The sequence below is a fragment of the Mustela nivalis genome, assembly GCF_964662115.1.
Source record: "Mustela nivalis genome assembly, chromosome: 2".
NCBI lineage: Eukaryota > Metazoa > Chordata > Mammalia > Carnivora > Mustelidae > Mustela > Mustela nivalis.
The window spans coordinates 52,484,923-52,505,414 of NC_139021.1; the positions used below are offsets into that span (position 1 = coordinate 52,484,923).

At 46.0% G+C, this 20,492-nt stretch overlaps 1 protein-coding gene across 1 annotated transcript in view; it reads left to right on the top strand.

Moving 5' to 3' along the window:
• Nucleotides 1–20,492, top strand: part of ZNF704 (zinc finger protein 704) — a 239,813-nt gene that overhangs the window by 193,119 nt on the left and 26,202 nt on the right. Inside the window, exons 4-5 of the mRNA XM_082719437.1 lie at nucleotides 277–515; nucleotides 17,027–17,127. Coding sequence (XP_082575563.1) covers nucleotides 277–515; nucleotides 17,027–17,127 — 340 coding nt within the window. The remainder of the gene's footprint in view (nucleotides 1–276; nucleotides 516–17,026; nucleotides 17,128–20,492) is intronic.

Consider the following 20,492-nt stretch of genomic DNA (forward strand, 5'->3'; position numbering starts at 1 on the left):
CACATCAAAAAAACTGAGAAAAACCTGTTGTGTGATGAAAATAGCTACATGTTTATAAACTGTAAAGCAACACGGATTTTTTTTTTTTTTTTTTTTTTTTTGAGGTTCAGAGTACATCTTACATCCCCAACCGTTGCAAATTGTCGAGTGGGCAGCAAGCGCTTTCATGAGCAGAGCATCGAGTCCCCCGCTGTCCCCATTGCCCCCGACCCACGCCCCCACCCCCCGCAGTGCAGCCCAGGCTCCTACTGACCCTGTGTTTGTGTGCACGGACAGAGGGCCTCAGCGGATCCTGGAAGGAGGGAGGCGGCGTGCCTTCCAGCAGCAGCAGCGGCTACTGGAGCTGGAGCGCCCCCAGCGACCAGTCCAACCCGTCCACCCCGTCGCCGCCACTGTCCGCCGACAGCTTCAAGCCCTTCCGCAGCCCCGCGCCGCAGCCGCCGCCGGACGACGGCATAGACGAAGCGGAGGCCAGCAACCTGCTCTTTGACGAGCCCATCCCCAGGAAAAGAAAGGTTGGTGTGTGGGCCACACCGTGTTTGGGTTTGGGTTGCAGGAATGTCCACCTTCCGAGGGCCTGTGGGAGCCTAGGGGGGCTGATGCGGCTCTCCTGCACCCCACGCCGGGTGGGGCAGACAGAACCGGCCCCTGCTCCCCTCTGATGTTCTGTGACGGTTCAAAATAAAGGAAGGGTCATGATTAAAAACAAAAATGACCAAGTCATTGAGAATGCTTCTTTCAAGAACACAACCCCTCCCCGCCCACCGACCCCATCCCCTGTCAGTTGCTGCACGGGGATAGGAATTAACATCAGGTATTCTGCGACTAACCAGCATTCTGAAGGTAGAAAATTGCACTTCAGGCTTGGTTTGGTAATTAACTCACTCTCTCGTTGGGACTTCATTTTTTCACCTATAAAATAAAATTGGTATTATATTTTCCTCTATTCTGCATCAGTAAGCCCCAAAGCGTTGTTGGGAAGAATATGTTGCACCTTATTTTTATAAAACCAGTGGAAACATACGTGCCAGATGACATATAAACATATGTGTGTATTTAGATACTAAGAAGTACATATTTGCTTCATTAAAAGAGAGAAAGGAGAACTAATGAATTGATTTAATAAGTTAAGTGATTATACCTTTTATCTTTTTTTTTTAGATTTTTGTTTATTTATTTATTTATTTATTTGACAGAGAGATCGCAAGTAGGCAGAGAGGCAGGCAGAGAGAGAGAAGGGGAAGCAGGTTCTCTGCCAAGCAGGGAGCCCGATGTGGGGCTCACTCCCTGGAATCATGACCTGAACTGAAGGCAGAGGCTTCCCACTGAGCCCCTGGTTATAGCTTTATGCAATCCTCACAGCAGTCCTGCAGCATAAGTATTATTTTCCCATTTCGATATGAGGAGGTTGACAATCAAGGGGTTTTGCATTCTACTCACCCCTGCCATGCAGGTTAGAAAGGGCCAGAGCTTTCGTTCAAACACAAGTCTGCCTGGACCTCCAGCTCACCTTCTTTTCATTTTCTTCACATACATTTAAATCATTATCTTGGCTCCCAATTTTTCAAAAGAATTTCTACTTCCTGGAGTAAAGCCATACTACTATATCTAGAAAACACTTTAACATTATTTTTTAAAACACTATATATATATATGTATATGTGTATATGTATATATATATTATATATATATACATATATATATATTATATATATATACATATATATATATTATATATATATACATATATATATAATCATGACCCTTCCTTTATATATATACATATATACATATATATATATATGAAACCATTATTTTACATTTTAGTCTTTTAATTGGTTATTAGTAGCTTCATTATTCATGGTAATTCACAAATAAAAATCCAAAGCCAAACCCTGAGGGCTGCAGTGCAACCTTCTTTATCCCCCCAATTCATTTCAAAGAGCAAAACAAAGAGATGGCATGGATCCAACTGTCCCTCCCTGCATCTCTCTTAGCATCCTTCGGCATGTGTGACAGTGGACGTTCTATAAGCACACTCTCTTCTCGGAGAACAGAGCGTTCCTGCAGTCTCCTGTCCTTCCCAGAGGCGGTGGCATGAAGGCTTGCTGTTTCACACACCTCTCCGTGAGGCAGGGGGGCTGGAGTTGCTCCAGCCTCCTGTGGGTCCCCGGGGAATCTGAGTCTTTGCTTGACTCATCAGGGAGAGAAGCTGCCACCTGTGTCAGTGGGAACCTGCAGGCAAGACAGCCATGTGGACCCAAAGGCTTGTCCTTTTGCTTCTGGCTGCACAGACTTTCTCTCTGAGCTCATCTTTGTGATCTCAGCCAGTGGGTCCTGGTATTGTGGTGAGGACTCTGGCCCAGAACCCACCTCCCCCATCACACACACACACATACACACACCTCAGCTTGTAGAGTGCATTGCTGAAAACCTGCCACAGCCTTTCCTTTCTAATGTAGCCAGGAGCCAAAATTCACACTCTTGCATTACAATTAAGTTGCATTGGTCAGACTTGTAGATTTTATAGGCTTTAACTAAGCTAGGGGATAGGCAAGTCACCAAAGGAAAAGGGGGGGAGCTTAATTACAAAGTGACTTTATTTGAAGGGCACAGACCTATTCTGCAGGATGCTGGATAGTAGGAATAAATGCATGAATAAAAAACAGTTCGACCTCTTTTTTTTTTTTTTCAAAGATTCTATTTATTTGACAGACAAAGACCACAAGGAGGCAGAGAGGCAGGCAGAGAGAGAGAGAGAGAGGAAGGGAAGCAGGCTCCCCGCTGAGCAGAGAACCCAATGCGGGCTCAATCCCAGGACCCTGAGATCATGACCCAAGCAGAAGGCAGAGGCTTTAACCCACTGAGCCTCCCAGGTGCCCCTGTTCAACCTCTTTCTTTATGATTTTTCCCTCTGGCTGAAGCTCGTAATCACTCGGTTTCAAATCATGGCTCGTACATGGATCAAGTCCTTGCCTTTTTAACTTCAAGTTACATTGACTAGTGAGAGTAATGAGAACGTGGGATGGTTGCTAATCATTTTTTTTATTTATTAAGAGAACCAATGTTTATTGTGCACCCATCAGGCACAATGCAGAGAATGGAGGTGTAGCCGCTTCATTTAAGGTTGGAAATTGGGCAGGTGGACCCTGATGTGGAAAGAGGCGGTAATGATCAGAGTGATAACTGCTGTGCTCAGAATGGGGCAGAAACACAATAACTGTGATGCAGTTATCTTAGAGTTTTAAAAATCCTATTTCAAAAAATTTCTAGGAGTTAATTTGCTCAATCCATTTGCCAATATGTTCTAGTTAGTCAAACTTTCTGAGTTCATCTAATTTTTTCTCTTCAACCCGTCAGATTCCTAACCTGTTTGAGACCATGGGCAATTGTGATGGTCACGTTTCCTGTGGGGATTGTTTGAGAATCTTCTAGATCAGTATTTTCCAAACTGCAGATCTCAATCCACTAGCGGGCACTGGGTCAATTTAATGAGCAGTAATAGCACATCTTTAATGAATAAGACAGAGTAGGATGCACTGCACTCAACCAGGGGAGGTGTTGTTCCTCAAGGAACAACAATGCTTTTGTTTAAATTATACATTTAACGTGTGTAATGTGCAAAATGCTTCTTACTGTGGCTCGTGGTGTAAAAAGTTTGGGAGACCCTGTTCCCTGGTATAGAGAATGTGGTAAGAGGAGCACTGAACAGAAATCAACGTTGCTACCCTGAGAGCTTAAGAAAATCATCTCCCCTCTTTGATTGTCAACTTCTTCATCTGTAAGCCAGGCAAACAGCTATTATGAAACCTCTGTCCGGATAATGATGAAGATTAAATGTGACCATAAGTAGAAAGGTTGTGAGGCTGTGCAAGCACTAAAATCCTGGGTCCTGGAATGTAGCAACAGTGTAACAGACATTTTGGACCCCTGAACAAAAGCGGAAGCAGCATTCCCTGCCCCCGCCAACCCATGGGATTAGGAAGAAGTGATCCTGCTTTTCCTCCTCCTTATGGAAGCTCTCTCATCTCTTCTGCCACCTCCCCCACACATGAATATCTCACTCTCACCTTTATGGTGACCCATGTTCCCCTTATGTAAAGAGGAAGAGAGTATGAGATGCATTGCCTAGACTCGGGCACACACACTCTCTCTCTCTCTTTTTAAGATTTTACTTATATATTTGAGAGAAGACAGCATGAGAGAGACAAAGCAGGAGCAAGGGATTAGAGGCAGAGGGAGACGCAGACTCCCCGCTGAGCAGAGCCTGCAGTGGGGCTCCATCCCAGGAGCCTAAGATCTTGACCTGAGCCACCCAGGCGCCCCAGGGCATTATCTCTTTCTGTTAGCAGCAAGGAAAAAATAGCTGCAGAGAACAACTACATTTGCAAATTTAGTTACCGTTTACAACATGCTTTTAAATGCAGCCTTTCATTTAATCATCACAAAAATCCTTGGCATATTCCTGCCCCATTTTGCAGAAGAGGCTCCTTAAGGTTATATGACTTGCCCAAGGTCCTGTAGCTTATAATGTGGCAGAGATAAGATCAGCTTAGCTGAAATAGCAAAGATGAAACTCCTGAAGAAAATTAATTCAAGAAATCCACATTTCCCTCTGCCCACAGAGGAGAATAACTCGGAAAGAAAATAATCAGATGCAGCTACAGCCAACATCGTGTGGCAGGGTGGGACTGGGGTGCGGAGGGTTCAGAAAAAAAATCCGAGGGCGGAGAACGGAACTCCAGGCTGTCCGCTGCAGGGCTTACTTCCTGAATGAAGTACCCATTGCATTTAAGATGATCTTCAGCCAAGGTAGTGGGAATGCAAGAAAGGGAAATGAAAGGCTTCTTTCTCCTGGTCCTGGAGATCAGCCAGCCAACTGCGTCAAGCCCAGTGTTAGCTGAATTTTTCCTCCGGGATTTCAAACCGACGGACCGTATTTTCCTGCACAGAGAAAAGCCGCGATTCGGGCTATAAGGAACGTGCAGTTCCCGTCATGACCACAAGGTGACGCAGTGCTCCTAGCTACAACCGCTCTGGGAGTCTGGAAGAAAACAAATTCTGTGGAAGGCTTGGGAGTTAACCATCAATCCCAGAAGACCTCTAGAAAATGAAGGAGTGCTGATAACTACTTATTAATATGTACTTTTTGTCCATGTCAGATTCCTAATTCTGACGGATTCTGAGCTTGTCCAGTTCCGGAACAGAATAAAACAGTTCAGTCTCTGGAATTGGCCCCCCAGCTCCAATACTTGGGTGACCATAAGCAAGTCGCTTGACTTCTCTAAGACCCCGTCTCCTCGTTTATAAACATGCACCGTGATAGCACCGCACTGATGGGGTTGTTCTGAGGATGATGCAGACAATGCCTGCTGGGTGCTAATATTTTGCTTTCCTTTCCACCCACTTGACAACAGACAGAATAGAAATTTGAGAAGCATGCCTGTGGAGACGAGGGGTACTCCTCTCCATTCTCCATTCTGTCCCCACACTGACTGTATCAGTGTTGGTGCAGTTCAAGACACTGCATCCCCCAGCCACTTCTGGCACCTTGGTCTTATTTAGGGTTAATGAGAGAGGCCACAGTGACAGGGGCAGAGAGCAGGGGCAGTAGAAGGAAACCTGCCTCAGGACTCCGCCTTTCAGAACATCAGCCGCAACTCAACGACAATCACTACATCCCGGCCTTCATCATTTGCACTTATTTTGATAGGTGTCTTGGCCATGAACCATTTCACCCATGGACTAGGCAGAATCTCGAGTCAGGGAAGAAAAAGTGCTGAGTTAACATAAGGTGCTTCAGTAATTGCTGTGCTGTAGTAAACAGTGAATTCGTCATTTGCTCCACTCCGCATTTTCAATCTCTCAGAACCAAAAAGCAATGAGTCACTTTAAATTGTGAATGACGGAAAAGGAAACAAACCCGTAAAGCCCTCACCAAGAAGCCCTTGCCAGTCTCCACGCTGACTTAATTCCTAGCCCACTAATTCTGAGCAGAGAGTGCCTCCTGTAAGAACCTCCGCTCCAGAAATAGACCCATCTGTTAGAGCTGCCGGCGAGGGCGGTGCTAAGAAAAGCAGCGCAGGGTCACACTGTACGGATTTCATGGTGATGACACAGCATCGCCCGCCAGATCAGGGGAGCGGATTGTCTTCAGGGAGGATCAGGACACAGAAGAGTGAGATCTAAGCACTTTAGTGACAGGATCCCAGAATAATCTGCCAGGCAGTAGAGAAGATCTGGAGCCTGGGATGACGAAGGACTTCAGAAATCACGTAGCCCACCCTTTCCCAGTTACAGGACCACTTGATCATCTCCAGAAATGTCCAGATGATCCCGAAGGTGAGAAGCACTTGGAGAATCCACTGGTTGAGAAAATACATATAAGGATTTTTATGAATTCATGAATGCTTTTGTTGTTCTAGAAATCATTTTAAACCAAGTTGATTTAGGTATAATTTCCACACAATAAAATGAACCTATTTTAATGAAATGAACCCAGTTCAGTGGGTTTTGACTGATTTCTCCACCTGAGGAACCACTGCTCCAACGGAGGCCAGCACTCCTCCTGCCTGTCCGCAGTAAATGCTCCCCTCCCCGGTGACCCCACAAACACCAGTTCTCTGACTCCCGTCACTGTAGGTCCATTTCCCATAATGCCACACTTCAAGGAAGTGGAATCATACAGAGTGTACTATTTGGTGTACGAAATCCCACATGCTGACAACAGGAATGCTCATTCATCGCCGGTGCGACTGTAAAATGGTCCAACCACTTTGTAAAACAGTTTGGCAGTTTCTTATAAAGTTAAATATATGCTTACCGTCTGACCCCGCCATTCCACTTAGATGTTTACCTAAGAGATAAGAAAATGTATGTCCACAAAAGGACTTACAGGCTTGTAGTTCAGAGCAGTTTTATTCATTATCATTCCAAACGGCAAACAACCCAAATGTCCCTAAACAGGTAAATGGAGAAGCAAAATCGTGGTTTATTCACTCAACAGAATACTACACCACAATAAAAGGAATCAAACTATCCACACATAAAACAGGGGGTGCATGTCAAGAACAATATGCTGAGTTGAGTAGCCAGACACAAAAGAAGACATTCTGATTATTCCACTTATGAAAATCTTTTCATTTTTTATTTTTCTTCTCATCACAGCCTCTGTAAGCAGTGCATCTAGAGGGGAGATGTTGAATCCGTGTTGGGTACACATTTGAATTCATCTGTTGCTTTGCACTCACCTCACATACCTCCGAGATTACTCTTTCAGGCCTCCTGTCTTAAAAATAACAGAAGAAAGCCCTAAAGTTGAGATGAAATGTGTAAGTCAGCTTACCCAATAAAGGAAAGAACTGGAACTCTACCAGCTTCTAGGCAGTTACTGAATTTTTAATACATCTGTTCGCTTCTCAGTCTTTTGGAACGTGCTGAGGGTCTGAGGGGACCTCTTGGTCCTCAAAGAGCCATTGGAGCCTCTGCCAAGCAGTGCAGGTTCCTTCCACAGGGAGGCAGGCTGAGGAAGCACGCATAACACAGCCCAGACCATCTCTGCAGAAGAGTAAAGACTCCTGTTCCCTCAGGGACCCCAGTCCTCTCTGGAGAGGCTTCGATGTATGAACAGCCACCCCCAGCACACACGTAGGCACGTACACACACATACACATACACATACACATACACATACACATACACATACACATACACATCAATCGCTATAATCGCTACATAAGGCATTTGAGGGTCTTCAAAATTGCCTCCAAAATAGCAGCTTGGTATCAAGGCCAGGCTGCTGCGTGGTCAACCGGGCAGTAAAGTGATGTTCACGTCCCTTCTGGAATATAGCTTTAGTCAGACTTACCGCTAGGCATGTATGGAATACTTCAAAATTCAGCCACGTTTGTGCTCTTGGAACTGAAAGGGACCTTCAGCCGTCATCTTGTCGGACCTGTGGACCAGTCTCAATTCTTTCAGGAAGATGGAAGCTACCCCAATGCATTCCAGGTCTGGAAACAATTCAAAACCAGGGCTGAGCCTTGCCACGGGAAAGGCAAGCAGAGAAAAGTTGAGGGAAGCCCTGGGCAGAGCTCTCAGCCTATATAGCTCCAAAGTGGCTGGTGTGTGACACCGTCGGGAAACTGCTGGAAAGGAAGAAGGAAGTTGTCTCCAGTCCTCCAGCCAACTGCACCCGAGTGGGGTGACTCCCAGGAGCTTGCCTGGAAGCTGCTGAGACGCTACCCCCTGCTCTCCCCCACCCCCCCTCACCCCCACCCTACCCCCAGCTCCGCACATGTGAGCTGCACTCTTCTGGGGGTTGTTGTCGTGTTAAAAGAAGAGAACATATGGAAGACCCCAGCACAGTGTAGTCCCTGGCCAAGAGGAGCCGCGGCTCCCTCAGACACCCCAGCTTTGTGAACTTCTTTCTCTTAGAGCTTCGAGGGGCAGCCACAGCAGAAGCACAGATGGGCATGTCCAGACTTGGCCGCTGCGCCTCGGCCAGGAACTTTGCTTGCTTTGACCTCCTTGGGCGAGATGGGACCCAGATGGCAACCCAGGCAATATTTATTTAGCTATTTTTTCCTGTTCTCCTCCTCCCATGGCTTGTTGTTGAGTTGGTTTGGGGTTTGTTTTGTTTTGTTTTGTTTAAATATAACAGCAAGTAGTCTTTGTAGACTAAGGATTGGTTTCCATTGGATGTCGTTAGGGGACTTTGCCAAGTACTTAATCACCACATAAGGGGTCTCATGGTTTGACCTAAGAACATCCTTTACCAGTGTAGGGAGAAGCTACTTGATTCCATTCGAGATGAGATTATCCTTTCAGTGTCCTTTTATTCTCCCAAAATATTCAAGCAAGTGTGATAGAGTAGCTTCCATTTTTTAAAGAAATGACTTTTTCAAATTGAAAATAAGATAATTTTTACATTTGGAGGTTAACGTAAAAAGAAGGTACCCCTCCCCCATATCCCTGCCTTGCAATAATACATGTTGATTTGCATTACATATCCTCCCCCTTAAAAAAGATAATGTTCATATACTTTTATAACCTCCTTTTCCCCAGTGTCAATCAAGGCTCGAGCAGGAAGCAGGCCGTGTACTCCAGTGGAGTCACTGAGTATAAAGAAGAAGTTCTCCACGGAAGTGTAGACAGGGTTGGGGGACCTCAGAAGAAGGTACCCTCGGAGCTAACAACATTACCAACCCCTAAGCCTCAAGAGGCAACCAGAGGGGCTGCCAGAACCTAGGGGCATACTGAAACTGAAAATATCACCGAAGTGTTAGTTTTGGGAGGAGAAATGTAGCCACTGCCCACCTGTGGCCAGGCAGACAGGAAGCTGAGGGAATCCCTACCCTCCTGCCTTCTGGTCTCTCCTCTTGCCTCCTCACCTCCTGTCAGTGCCTCTCATTGGCCAAACCAGTGGGCAGGGGGACCCACTGATGCATAAAGTTGAGCCCTGAGGCACTGACCTGGGTGGAGAAGGGAGTTGTGGGAGCCTGTAGAGACGAAGAGGAAGTATGAGCAATTCCCTTCTGCACTGGGAACTTGTTCTCTCATGTCAAAGAAGCTTTTCTTGCAACTTCATTTTTAAGATTCCTTAATATTCAGTTATATGAAATTAATTTAACCTATCTCCCCATAATTCCCTCAGTTAGTAACCTTGAGATGATTTTGGATTTCTTGCTAGTCTAAAAATCCATGCGATGATCATCTTGATACACATCACTTGGCAGACATGTCAAATGATTTTCTTATGATAAATCCCTAAAAGTTCAATTGGGTCAAAATGATTAAGTGCTTCCAAAGATTAGTCTGTTTTGCTCCTAAATTTAGAGATAACAAATATCTATGCATGTGTAAATTATAAAGGCAGATCTCTGGCAGTTTGGGATAAAATGAAGGGGTCTGGGAGTGCCCCCTCCCCAAATACAGTGAAAGGTCTCCCTACCATATATAATCATGCTTCTGAGTCCACATTTGCAACCACCTTGCAAATCAGCAAGAACTTACTCTATACATCTGGAGTGTAATACTGCATAAAGGCCTTCCGATGACTTATGCTAATGACCCGAATTGTTATAGACAGTCATTTTTCCTGTTGCACATTTTCCATTTCCTTCTGGTGAACTTAGACCTTCTTTAAGTACTTATCAGTGCGGGGTGTGTAAGGCTGGAAGGAAAAAGTACTATATGGAGCAGAGAGAAAGCCATCTAGAATTCAGTGCTCACCACACTTGCCATGAGCCTACACTAAGAAGTTCATTTACAGCCATGTAAGATAATCAAGTGTTAATCACCCTGGGAAATCTTCTTGAATTCCACAAAACAACCATCTTTTTGACAAACATCCTTTGAACATTGATTATTTACTACATTCCAAAATGCTTAAGTAAATTAAGATGTCTCAAACGTGGCTCATTGCTGTGGCCCCAAAGCACAACGTTCCCAAGATTCAACACAACAAATTCTAATTGCTAGGTTATGTTAGGCACAGGAGTAGAGTGAGTGTTGGGCAAGAAATCATGGTTCCTACTCTGAGAGCTTCCAACCCCGGCAAGTTTCTTGGAAACCCAGCAAAAGAAAAAAGCAAAGAGGAAGCAAAGTTGGTCACTTTTCAGATGCATTGCCAACTTTTCTTTGGGTAACAGATTTCCGTGGAGCCCTTAGCAGGGGTCCATGGAAGTGAGGGTGTGATTGAGGAGACGATGCTCAAACAATTGGCAGTTATCCCAATTCCAAGGGATTCAGAGAGGGTCTCGGTCAGCTTCGCTGTAGCTTTTGGAATTGATAGCCCTGTATCTGCTGTTTCCTCCTAACTAATGGAAGGAGTTATACCAGTGACATTTTTCTATAATCAGTACTGAGCTTTACTGCTTATCAACTTAAATAAACAAATGTTTGACATATTCCTACAAGGACTATGAACACCAACCTTATCAATAATACTTGTTATGCACAAAAATACCAGTATGATAGTCATTTCCTAAAACTATCAGCAATTTGAACCTTTAAAAAATTCCTAAGACGTAGAAGGAATTTGGCTCTGGTATGGTGTAATATATTCTATCAACTGACTCATTGGTAGGAACCATCCAGGGACACTGGATCTGTCTCCTAATTTTGGGGTTCTGGTTTCCCCCTCTGAATCTGAAAATAGTATCATATGCCTTGCTGGTGCTTTCCCGGTCTCTAAAGCCCCATGTCAGCCTTCTCTGCTCCCTCAAAGCTCCCTCACAGCCTCCGCCCTCCGCCCTTCACTTTGACCTCACTTCCTACCTCACTGAAAAATTAGAAGCATTCAGACAGGAATGCCTTTTTTTAAATCAGCAAATTCACTGAATCTACATCCATCCCTTGGTTTTCTTCTCTTCCAGGGGAGGACCTCCCTGCTGCCATCCAGGGCAGCCCTCCCAGCCAGGCTGGAGGCAGGAGAGCCGGGTCGTCCTCCTGCAGGGCCTCAGCCCGTGTGCCCCCCACTCCCACCCCCGCATCTCTGCAGCAGGGTCCGTCTCTTCTCCCTTGGCAGCTCTTCCCATCAGCATAAAAATCCACTTGAGTATCACTCAGTCTTTACAAGCTCTCCCTTTACCGCCCGCAGATCAGACCGGCCACGTTTCTTGAAAAGTTTCTCTCTTCACTTCCTTCAACCCCACTTCCTGTCTGTCCCTAGGCAGTCTGACTTCCTGCCCCGCTGCTCTGTGAAATCTGCTCTTGTCTGGGCCGCCGACAGCTGCCATGTTTGGCCTCCATGGACTCTCCCCAGCCTGCGTTCAACGCTGTTGGCCACATCTTCCTTCTTGAACACTTTCCTCTACCTGTGCCATAATACTGCACTGTCTTGACTTCCCCTCTCTCTCTCTCTGACTGCTCTTCCTCTGTGTGTGTCTGTGTCTCTTTCTGACTGTTCCTGCTCTCCATCTTTCTCTCTCTCTCTTTGATTCTGCTCTGTCTCTCTCTCTGACTTCTGCTCTCTCTCTCTCTCTCTCTCTCTGACTGCTCCTGCTGTCTCTCCCCAGTAGGAATTACTGGAAGCTACAGAGTCCTGGGCCTTCTACCCATCTCTAGTTGCATTTTTCCCTGCATGATCTCATCCAGACCTAAGTTTTAAGTAATCCTTCAGCCCCGGACTCCAGATGTCCATCTCTAGCCCTGACTTGCCCTAAGTTCCAGGCTCACATGTCCGGTGCTGTACCTGCCACCTCTTCCTGATCTACAATAGTTATCTCTAAATCAATATATTCAAAACAGAACCACAATTTGCCTAGCTATATAGCAAGTCGCCTTTAAGACCATCGTATACCTGGCCTCGATGTTGTACCACTCCTCATATTCAACCCAAAGCCAGCACTGTTGGATCTGCTTCCAAAACATATCTTGAATGTGTCTGCTTTATCCGTGCTCACTGCCAACCTGCTTCCATCCACCATGTTCTCTGGCCTGCGGTAGCATAACACAGGCGACCTTGTTGCTCTCTCCCCAAGATGAATGGTAGTTTTTTTAAAAGATTTTATTTATTTCAGAGAGAGAGAGAGAGTGCACAAGTCAGGGAGACAGGCCAAGGGAGAGGGAGACGCAGACTCCCTGCTGAGAAAGGAGCCTGATATGGGGCTCAATCCTAGGACCCCACGATCGTGACCTGAGCTGAAGGCAGATGTTTAACCAACAGAGTCACCCAGCTGTCCCTGAAGTGATGTTTTTTTAAAACCTAAATCATATAATCATATAATATCAATCCCCTGCTTAAACCCCTTCAGTACCTTCTCTTTTATTTTAGAATAAATTCCAAATTCCTGGGCGCCTGGGTGGCTCAGTGGGTTAAGCCGCTGTCTTCTGCTCAGGTCATGATCTCAGGGTCCTGGGATCAAGCCCCGCATCGGGCTCTCTGCTCAGCAGGGAGCCTGCTTCCTCCTCTCTCTCTGCCTGCCTCTCTGCCTGCTTGTGATCTCTGTCTCTCTAATAAAGAAATAAAATCTTTAAAAAAAAAAAATCCAAATTCCTTACTGTCACCTACAAGACCCTCATGATCTGGTCCTCGTTGTCTGTGTACCTTGTCTCAGATGATTCTCTCTCTCTCTCTCTCTCTCATTTCCTTCTAAACTCACTCTTCTTTCTGGCCCTCCAATGTGCCAAAATCTCTTCCTCTTTCTCCCGGAAAACTCCAGCTCTTAGCATGGCTATCTGCTGCTCCAACTTTTAGGTCCCAGCTCAAAAGTCACCTTCGAGAAGCATTCTCTGACCTACAGCCACCACACCCCTCTCCAAAAACTTCCCATAGCTGAAGCCGTCACCATCTATTAACTTTTCTGTCCTCTCCCACCACCATGTAAGTTCCTGGAGAGCAGGTTTGGGTTTTTTTCCTCTCTCTCTCTCTTTTTTTTTCCCCCCCCTCTATCCCGGGCACCTGGAATATTCCTAGCTAAATAGCTCTTTGGTTTCATTAATCAAAGAACACCAATGGCAGAAAGGTTTGGAATGAATCAAAAAGTGTTTTCATTGATCATGACTTTATTTCCAGGCAGACATTTGGACTCTCAGGTACATGTAATTTCAGTTTGAGTCATTAATTCTCTTAAGTGGATGAGATTTTTTAATCGTTTAGCTTCATTGTTTGGAAAGTGGGTAAAAAGCCCTCATGGTGTGAGGGTTTGTTCATTAATATTGTTAAGTCATTCTCTGCTCGGAATACAAAATACCAGGCAGAGTTCCTTCCTGTGAACCTTTGGGGCTGAGGGGTCGGATCGAAACTCTCCCCTTTTGGTTCACCCTACAACCCGTGAGTTTAGTTCAGTAGCCCAATGAGATCAGGGGAGCCTGAGATTTGTGAACTGTCCCCTTAGAATAAACGCAGACTCATCAGTATTATGTCCTCTCAAATCTCCTAAGTATGTGTTTGCTTCCCTGGTTCCTTCACACGCTGCTTCTCCAGCTCCAGCTCCTGTGTAGCTCAGAGCGGCCTGCGGCCAGCGTCCCCCAGCTGCTGGGGACACCCAGGCCCTGAGGCGGGAACGGCTGGCTTGTGGGGTCGTGAGTGCCAGCCTGCCAGGCAGAGCCTCGGGGACACGGCAGGCTGCCCGGCTCCTGCGGTCGCTAGTCCTCTCGAGCTGACCTGCAGCCCTCGGCTGCTGTGATGTTCCTTCCACACGCCATGCTGAAAGTGGCCATTCCCCAGCACCCAGAAATACTCCTCAGTTCTGGAAGTTTCCAAGTGTCTTTCCCGTTGAGAAATGTATAAAAAGTCTTCGGGGGGAAGAGTGGGGGGGGGCAGTGGCAGGATCAGGATACTAATCCCATTGGTAATACCTGAATGAGTCATCTTCTAAATGTGTAAATGACTGCCCTGTAGAACAGGGGCTGTACTGGTGGGCCCCACATGGGCTTGATGGCAGAAATCCTACTGGACCTGTAAACAAAGCTGCATCAATCCCATCACTTCGGGGAAGGTGTCACCGCCACAATGTTTATTGGTAAGAGCTGGCTTACTGTTCGAACAGCCGATTTCCAAACCTCAGTGGCGTAACACCATAAAGGTTTATTTATCTCGGATGTCACAATCCAAGCAGGTCAGGTGGGAGGGCCCACACAGTCCTTCAGGGACCGGGGCTCCTTCCTCCTAATGCAGGGATTCTTAACCTGCAGTCCTCAGTCCCCAAAAGGCTGGACAGAGTTCAAGAGGGTCTGTGAACTTGAAGTGGGAAAAAAGTGCATTTTCATTGTCATTAAACTCTTAACTATAATTCTGCATCTCCTGCAGGTACAATTGACAGCATCAAAGCACAATACTAGTGCCTCCTGTGACTTTACTACCAATAGAAAGCACCAGTAGTTTCATATCACATTATAATTTTAGCAGATACCGTGAAATATCATTTAGACTTAACACGACTTTGAAATTGTGATAGTTATTAGACTTAAATTCAAGACCTTCTTATTTGATATGTTCATTAAAGAGTACTAACCATATCGCAAAATATTTTTAATATTTGGGTAACTATTTCAATACGCTTGCTCTTCTTTGTGTTTCTCTTGTTTTATTTTAAATGTTAAAAAATATTAGTTTCAGGGCACCTGGGTGGCTCAGTGGGTTAAAGCCTCTGCCTTCAGCTCAGGTCATGATCCCAGGGTCCTGGGATCAAGCCCCACATCGGGTTCTCTGCTTCCTCCTCTCTCTCTCTGCCTGCCTCTCCGCCTACTTGTGATATCTCTCTCTGTCAAATAAATAAATAAAATCTTTAAAATATATATATATTATTTTCCACAGGTGCACAGCAAACAAAAGATTAAGAACCCCTGATCAAGTGGGTCCCCTGAGTGGTTGAGTGTCCTCAGCATCTAGTCAGCGGCCAGGGCTGGAATGGCACTGCCACGTAGTTTAGAGACAAGTCTTAGAAGGAATAGCTATCACTTCCGCTCACAGTCTGTTAGTCCTAAGTCAGTCACACGTCCCCACCTGACAGCAAGGGGGGCTGGGAAATGAAGTCTCGCTGTGTGTTCAGGATGAAAAGGAAACGGGGCTCGGGGAGCACACAGAAGTGACCGTCACCAGGCCTATGGGAAAAATCAGCAAAGTGGCAGCATCCCAAGGACAAGGGCCTTCTCTGGAGAAAACTAATATCCTGTCAAATTCATTTCAGGAAGTATAACCCTAGTAATACCATAACAACGACCACTTGAAAAATTACCCCTGTTGGTGTTGTGTTAAAGGATTCACTTTCATGACCTCGTTTAATCCCATAATATCCCTCTGAGACAGGTACCGTTTTTATTCCTACTTACTAAATAAAGGAGCCGAGGACTTGAATAAGTCCAAAATCAGTAATCTCAGGGATGCCCAGGTGGCTCAGACATTAAGCGTCTGCCTTCGGCTCATGTCATGATCTCAGGGTCCCGGGATCGAGCCCCGCATCGGGCTCCCTGCTCAGCAGGAAGCCTGCTTTTCCCACTCCCACTGCTTATGTTCTGTCTCTCACTCTCTCTCTCTGTCAAATAAATAAGATATTTAAAAAACAAAAAACAAATTCACTGCTCTCAATCACTGTGCTGGACTATTTGGGGAAGACACTGAGACCCTTGAAAAGAAGCTGTCATTGTGTCCTGATAGAAAGGGGCGGTTCCTGGTGCCCAGCTCCCAGCATTCCCAGCTTTGCTAGAAGCTGGTTTATTCACTTTCTATGGTTTACTGGTTTACTGACACTTTCTATGAATCTGTAAGTGATGGCAATGATAGTATCTATTTCTTAGAATTAAATGAGGTAGACTATTGTAACAGCACTTGGCATGTGGTAAGTGCACAGTGGATGTTAGATACCATCATTAACACCTAAATGACATTGTGACCGCCTTAATGAAAGTGAACTAAATACTCAGGGCAATTTAGAATCCATGAAGGATGCAGAAAAAATGTCTGAGGTCACCAAGCTCCTCACCAGCTGGCGGGATAGGGAGGTTCCCTAGAATGGTATGCTGCATTATGTCAAGATGATGGGAAGTTGTTACCTTTAAAAAAAAAAAAAAAAAAAAGATTATTTATTTATTTATTTAGGAAAGAGAGAGTGCAGAGTAGAGGGGCAGAGGGAAAAGGAGTGGAAGGGAATCTGAAGCAGAGTCCCTGCTGAGCACCCAGTCCAACGTGGGGCTCGATCCTACAACCATGAGATCATGACCTGATCCAAAATTGAGTCGGACACTTAACTGAGTCACCCAGGCACCGCAAGCTGTTACTTTTCTTTCTCTGGGGGGAGGGGGTATTTATTTATTTATTTGAGAGAGAAAGAGAGAGACCATAAGCAGGAGGGAGGGGGAGAGGGAGAGGGAGAATCAGGCCCCCCGCTGAGTGAGGAACCCAACACAGGCCTCCATCCTAGGATCCTGGGATCACAACCTGAGCTGAAGGCAGATGTTGAACCGTCGGAGCCATCCAGGTGCCCAAGTTGTTCCTTTTCTAACAAAGGGGAAAAAATGTGTTGGGTCGACAGAAAATGCTGATGGGCTAGTTTTCATTTTAATGTAACTTTCTCTTTTACAGAATTCTATGAAGGTGATGTTCAAATGCCTCTGGAAGAACTGCGGGAAGGTGCTGAGCACGGCAGCGGGCATCCAGAAACACATACGGACCATTCATCTTGGGTAAGGCAGTCCTCCCCTCAGGGCTTGCTGTGGCTGCCTTGAGCACCATCGCATCCACCCGCTCTAAGAAATGACACAGGAATAGATCTTGATCTTGACACAGGCCTGCCTGATCTTCCTAGTCCCTATGGGGATGGCCACTCCAATCACGCAGGCCTGCCTGGCACCGTGGGAAGAATGTGGATTTAACCTTGCAAAGCCTCCCCAGTTGGCTTGCTAAGTGATCTTAGGCAAGTCACTGCTCTGAGCTTCTGTACCCTCTGACAATGAGACCAATAGTAAAATCAGCCCTGTTTAAGGATCAAAATATAAAAGTGTGTGAGAGTGGTCTGAAAAATATAAAACGCAAGGGTAGGACAGGTTCCCTGGAGCCCCTGAAATTGTCTGTCAAATTAAATGTGCATTTTTTTTCCCAAGGCAGAGTATTCATGACTTTGAGCCTCAAAAGCATATATATGGCCTTAGAAGGGCTTAAGAACCACTGTGTCAATCAGTGCTGTGGTTTCTACTCTTATGTTAGCCGATGAGTTGGTTCCATCATTTTCTGTTGCTCAAATAAGCCCTTTATGTGTCCAATCTATGTTTTTCCCTGTGTTATATAAAAACCTTTCTAAGGAAAGAGAACACAAAGTTTCCAGCAGCAGCTATGAGAGGGGTCCCACCTATGGGGCAGTGGAGGTTCAGCAGCCTTCTCCCTTAGTCTCTGGGTCTCTCCTGCCCAGGGACATCGGATGTGGAAGGACCTCCGGAGGCTGTATGGAATAACCAATGTGTATAAGGCAAATGCAAACGCATGGCCAAGTCCCCGGATGGTTGGACAGAGGAGTCCTTTCAACAAGGTGATGTAGAGAAATAAACACTAGAGTCACCTTGCCCAGCAAGGGACAAATTTAGGAAATTCATCATCCATACAAAAGTGGTATGAAAAGAAAACAAGGGACGCCAGGGTGGCTCAGTGGGTTAAAGCCTCTGCCTTCAGCTCTGGTCATGATCCCAGGGTCCTGGGATCGAGCCCTACACCAGGCTCTCTGCTCAGCAAGGAGCCTGCTTCCCCTTCTCTCTCTGCCTGCCTCTCTGCCTACTTGTGATCTCTGTCTGTCAAATAAATAAAATCTTTAAAAAAAAAAAATGAAAATGAAAATGGGTTCTAAGGTGACTTGGTGGCTCTGTGCGGGTGGATTCCTTCAAGGACTGTAGAGAGAAGCAGGGATCTAGCCTGCTTCCTCGTAGTGCTCCCGGTTGGCGACACAGCCAGACCCTTCCAGAGGATAGCACACAGAAGGTTCCAGAGCGCTGCGGGCGTGGTGCAGCAAGTCTGGGCTTCTGCTCCCCTCGCCAGAGGGGCTGTCTCCCTTCACGGTCCAAGAAATACCACACCAAAACCCCACAAGGCAGAGCACCCTCACTCCTGTTCCTGAGGTCTCCTAAGAAGGAAATCCTGCAGTGTCTCCCCTCAAACCTCATTGTCAGGACCACTCGTAATGTAAATAACTCAGTTATTTAAAGGTTTAGAGAAAAAACCTCCCGAAGCTATAATCAGGAGTGAGGGTGTTTGTTTTAAAGTCCATCTGCCCAGAAAACTGAATCCTATTGAGTACCTCGAAGAAGCCTGCCAAGGCTATGTATTTATAGACGATAAGTGGCATCTACGATTTGTCTCTGAGCTCCCGGGCTGCTCTCACGGTGGGTAAAATTCAAAACGCAGCCACTACTATTGGCTTCCCTAGGATTCCCTTTTTACACTGTGCTCTTAAAATTGCCTTGGTGAATTAGGATTCCCAGCCCTGTCAGCTGCCGCCGCCGGGGGGTTGGGCCGGGGAGAGCGGAGCTCCGAGGCCTGTCTGTGTGAATCCGAAGCCCAGGGCCTCAGCTCTCTTACTGGCTGGGAGAGGGAAATCACCTTTGCTTTAATCCATGAGCTCAAGTATGTGATATAAGATGATGGAATGTTTTTAATGAATGTTGGCTGGTGGGGAGAGAAGGGGAGCCCCCCTCCCCAAAATATGTATCACATCTGATACGGCTGCAGTGCACACCAAAAGTATAAAAAATATACTGCTTTTCTCTTCAATGTCACTGCCCTCTTGTACAGCAGGGGCTGATCCTGATTTATCCCCGTGTGGGACACACGATTTCCCCTAGGCCTGTGTGTGTCTATTAGTAGCAACTCAGCCTGCCCTTTTCTGGAAAGGAAGTGGGGACAGGAATAGAACAGGGGCACATTCTTGGGCCCACTCTCTGGGGTCTTTAATGGTATGCTTGTCAGAAAGCCAAACCCTGCCAGACCTGGTACAGTACAGAGACACCTCCCCAGACGCCTGGGCCTGAGAGCTCAGGGGAAATGGGACAAGGCTGGGAGAAGCTATGGATTTGACCAGACAGAAAGGCGGAGGAGAGGGGGAGATTTTTATTTTAGGTTCTATATAGGGCTTGGAAAGGGGGGGGTGGCGTTTATTCCAAGTGAGTAATCTACTACTGCTGCTGGATATGAAATTTGGGGGTACCTCATGGATGGGAGATGTACAGAGGCCATCCTATAAAACCAGGATGCTTAAAAAAAAAATTGCTAGATGTGCACCACTTGTGCAGAAATTAACAAATTGAATAAATGTTTTCTAAGGTGATGGACAGGGGCACCTGGGTGGCTTAGTTTGTTAAAGATCTCACTTTGGCTCAGGTCATGATGCCAGGGTCCTGGGATAAAGCCCCCCACCACCACAATCAGGCTCCCTGCTCAGCTAAGAACTTGCTTCTCCTTCTGCCTCTGCCCCTCCCCACCAGCTCACACCCTTTCTCTCTCTCTCTCTCTCTCTCTCTCTCCCTCAAATAAATAAATAAAATCTTAGGGGGGAAACAACAGGCTTAAGAAAAAAGTCATCTAACTAAAGTAAAAGGATAATTTTTTTAAATAAGGTGATGATGGGACACTCTGTCCATTAAGCGGCTGCCTTCGCTCAGGTCATGATCTCAGGGTCCTGGGATGGAGCCCCGCATCCGGCTCCTTGCTCAGTGGGGAGCCTGCTTCTCTCTCTGCCTCCTCTGCCTGCCACTCTGCCTGCTTGTGCTTTCTCTCTCTCTGACAAATAAAATCTTTTAAAAAATAAAATAAAGAGATGGGCAGTTATTTTATTTTACTCAAAACTTTCTGTTTGAGTAAACAAAACAATTGCCCATGTCTCAGGGAGAACTTTAAAAACACCAAGAAGATATTTTTCTGGGTGACAGCAAAAATTGAGGCCTTCTAACTTCAACTTTATTTTATTTTATTTAAAGATTTTATTTATTTATTTGACAGAGAGAGACACAGTGAGAGAAGGAACATAAGCAGGGGGAGTGGGAGCGGGAAAAGAGTTGAGCCACCCAGG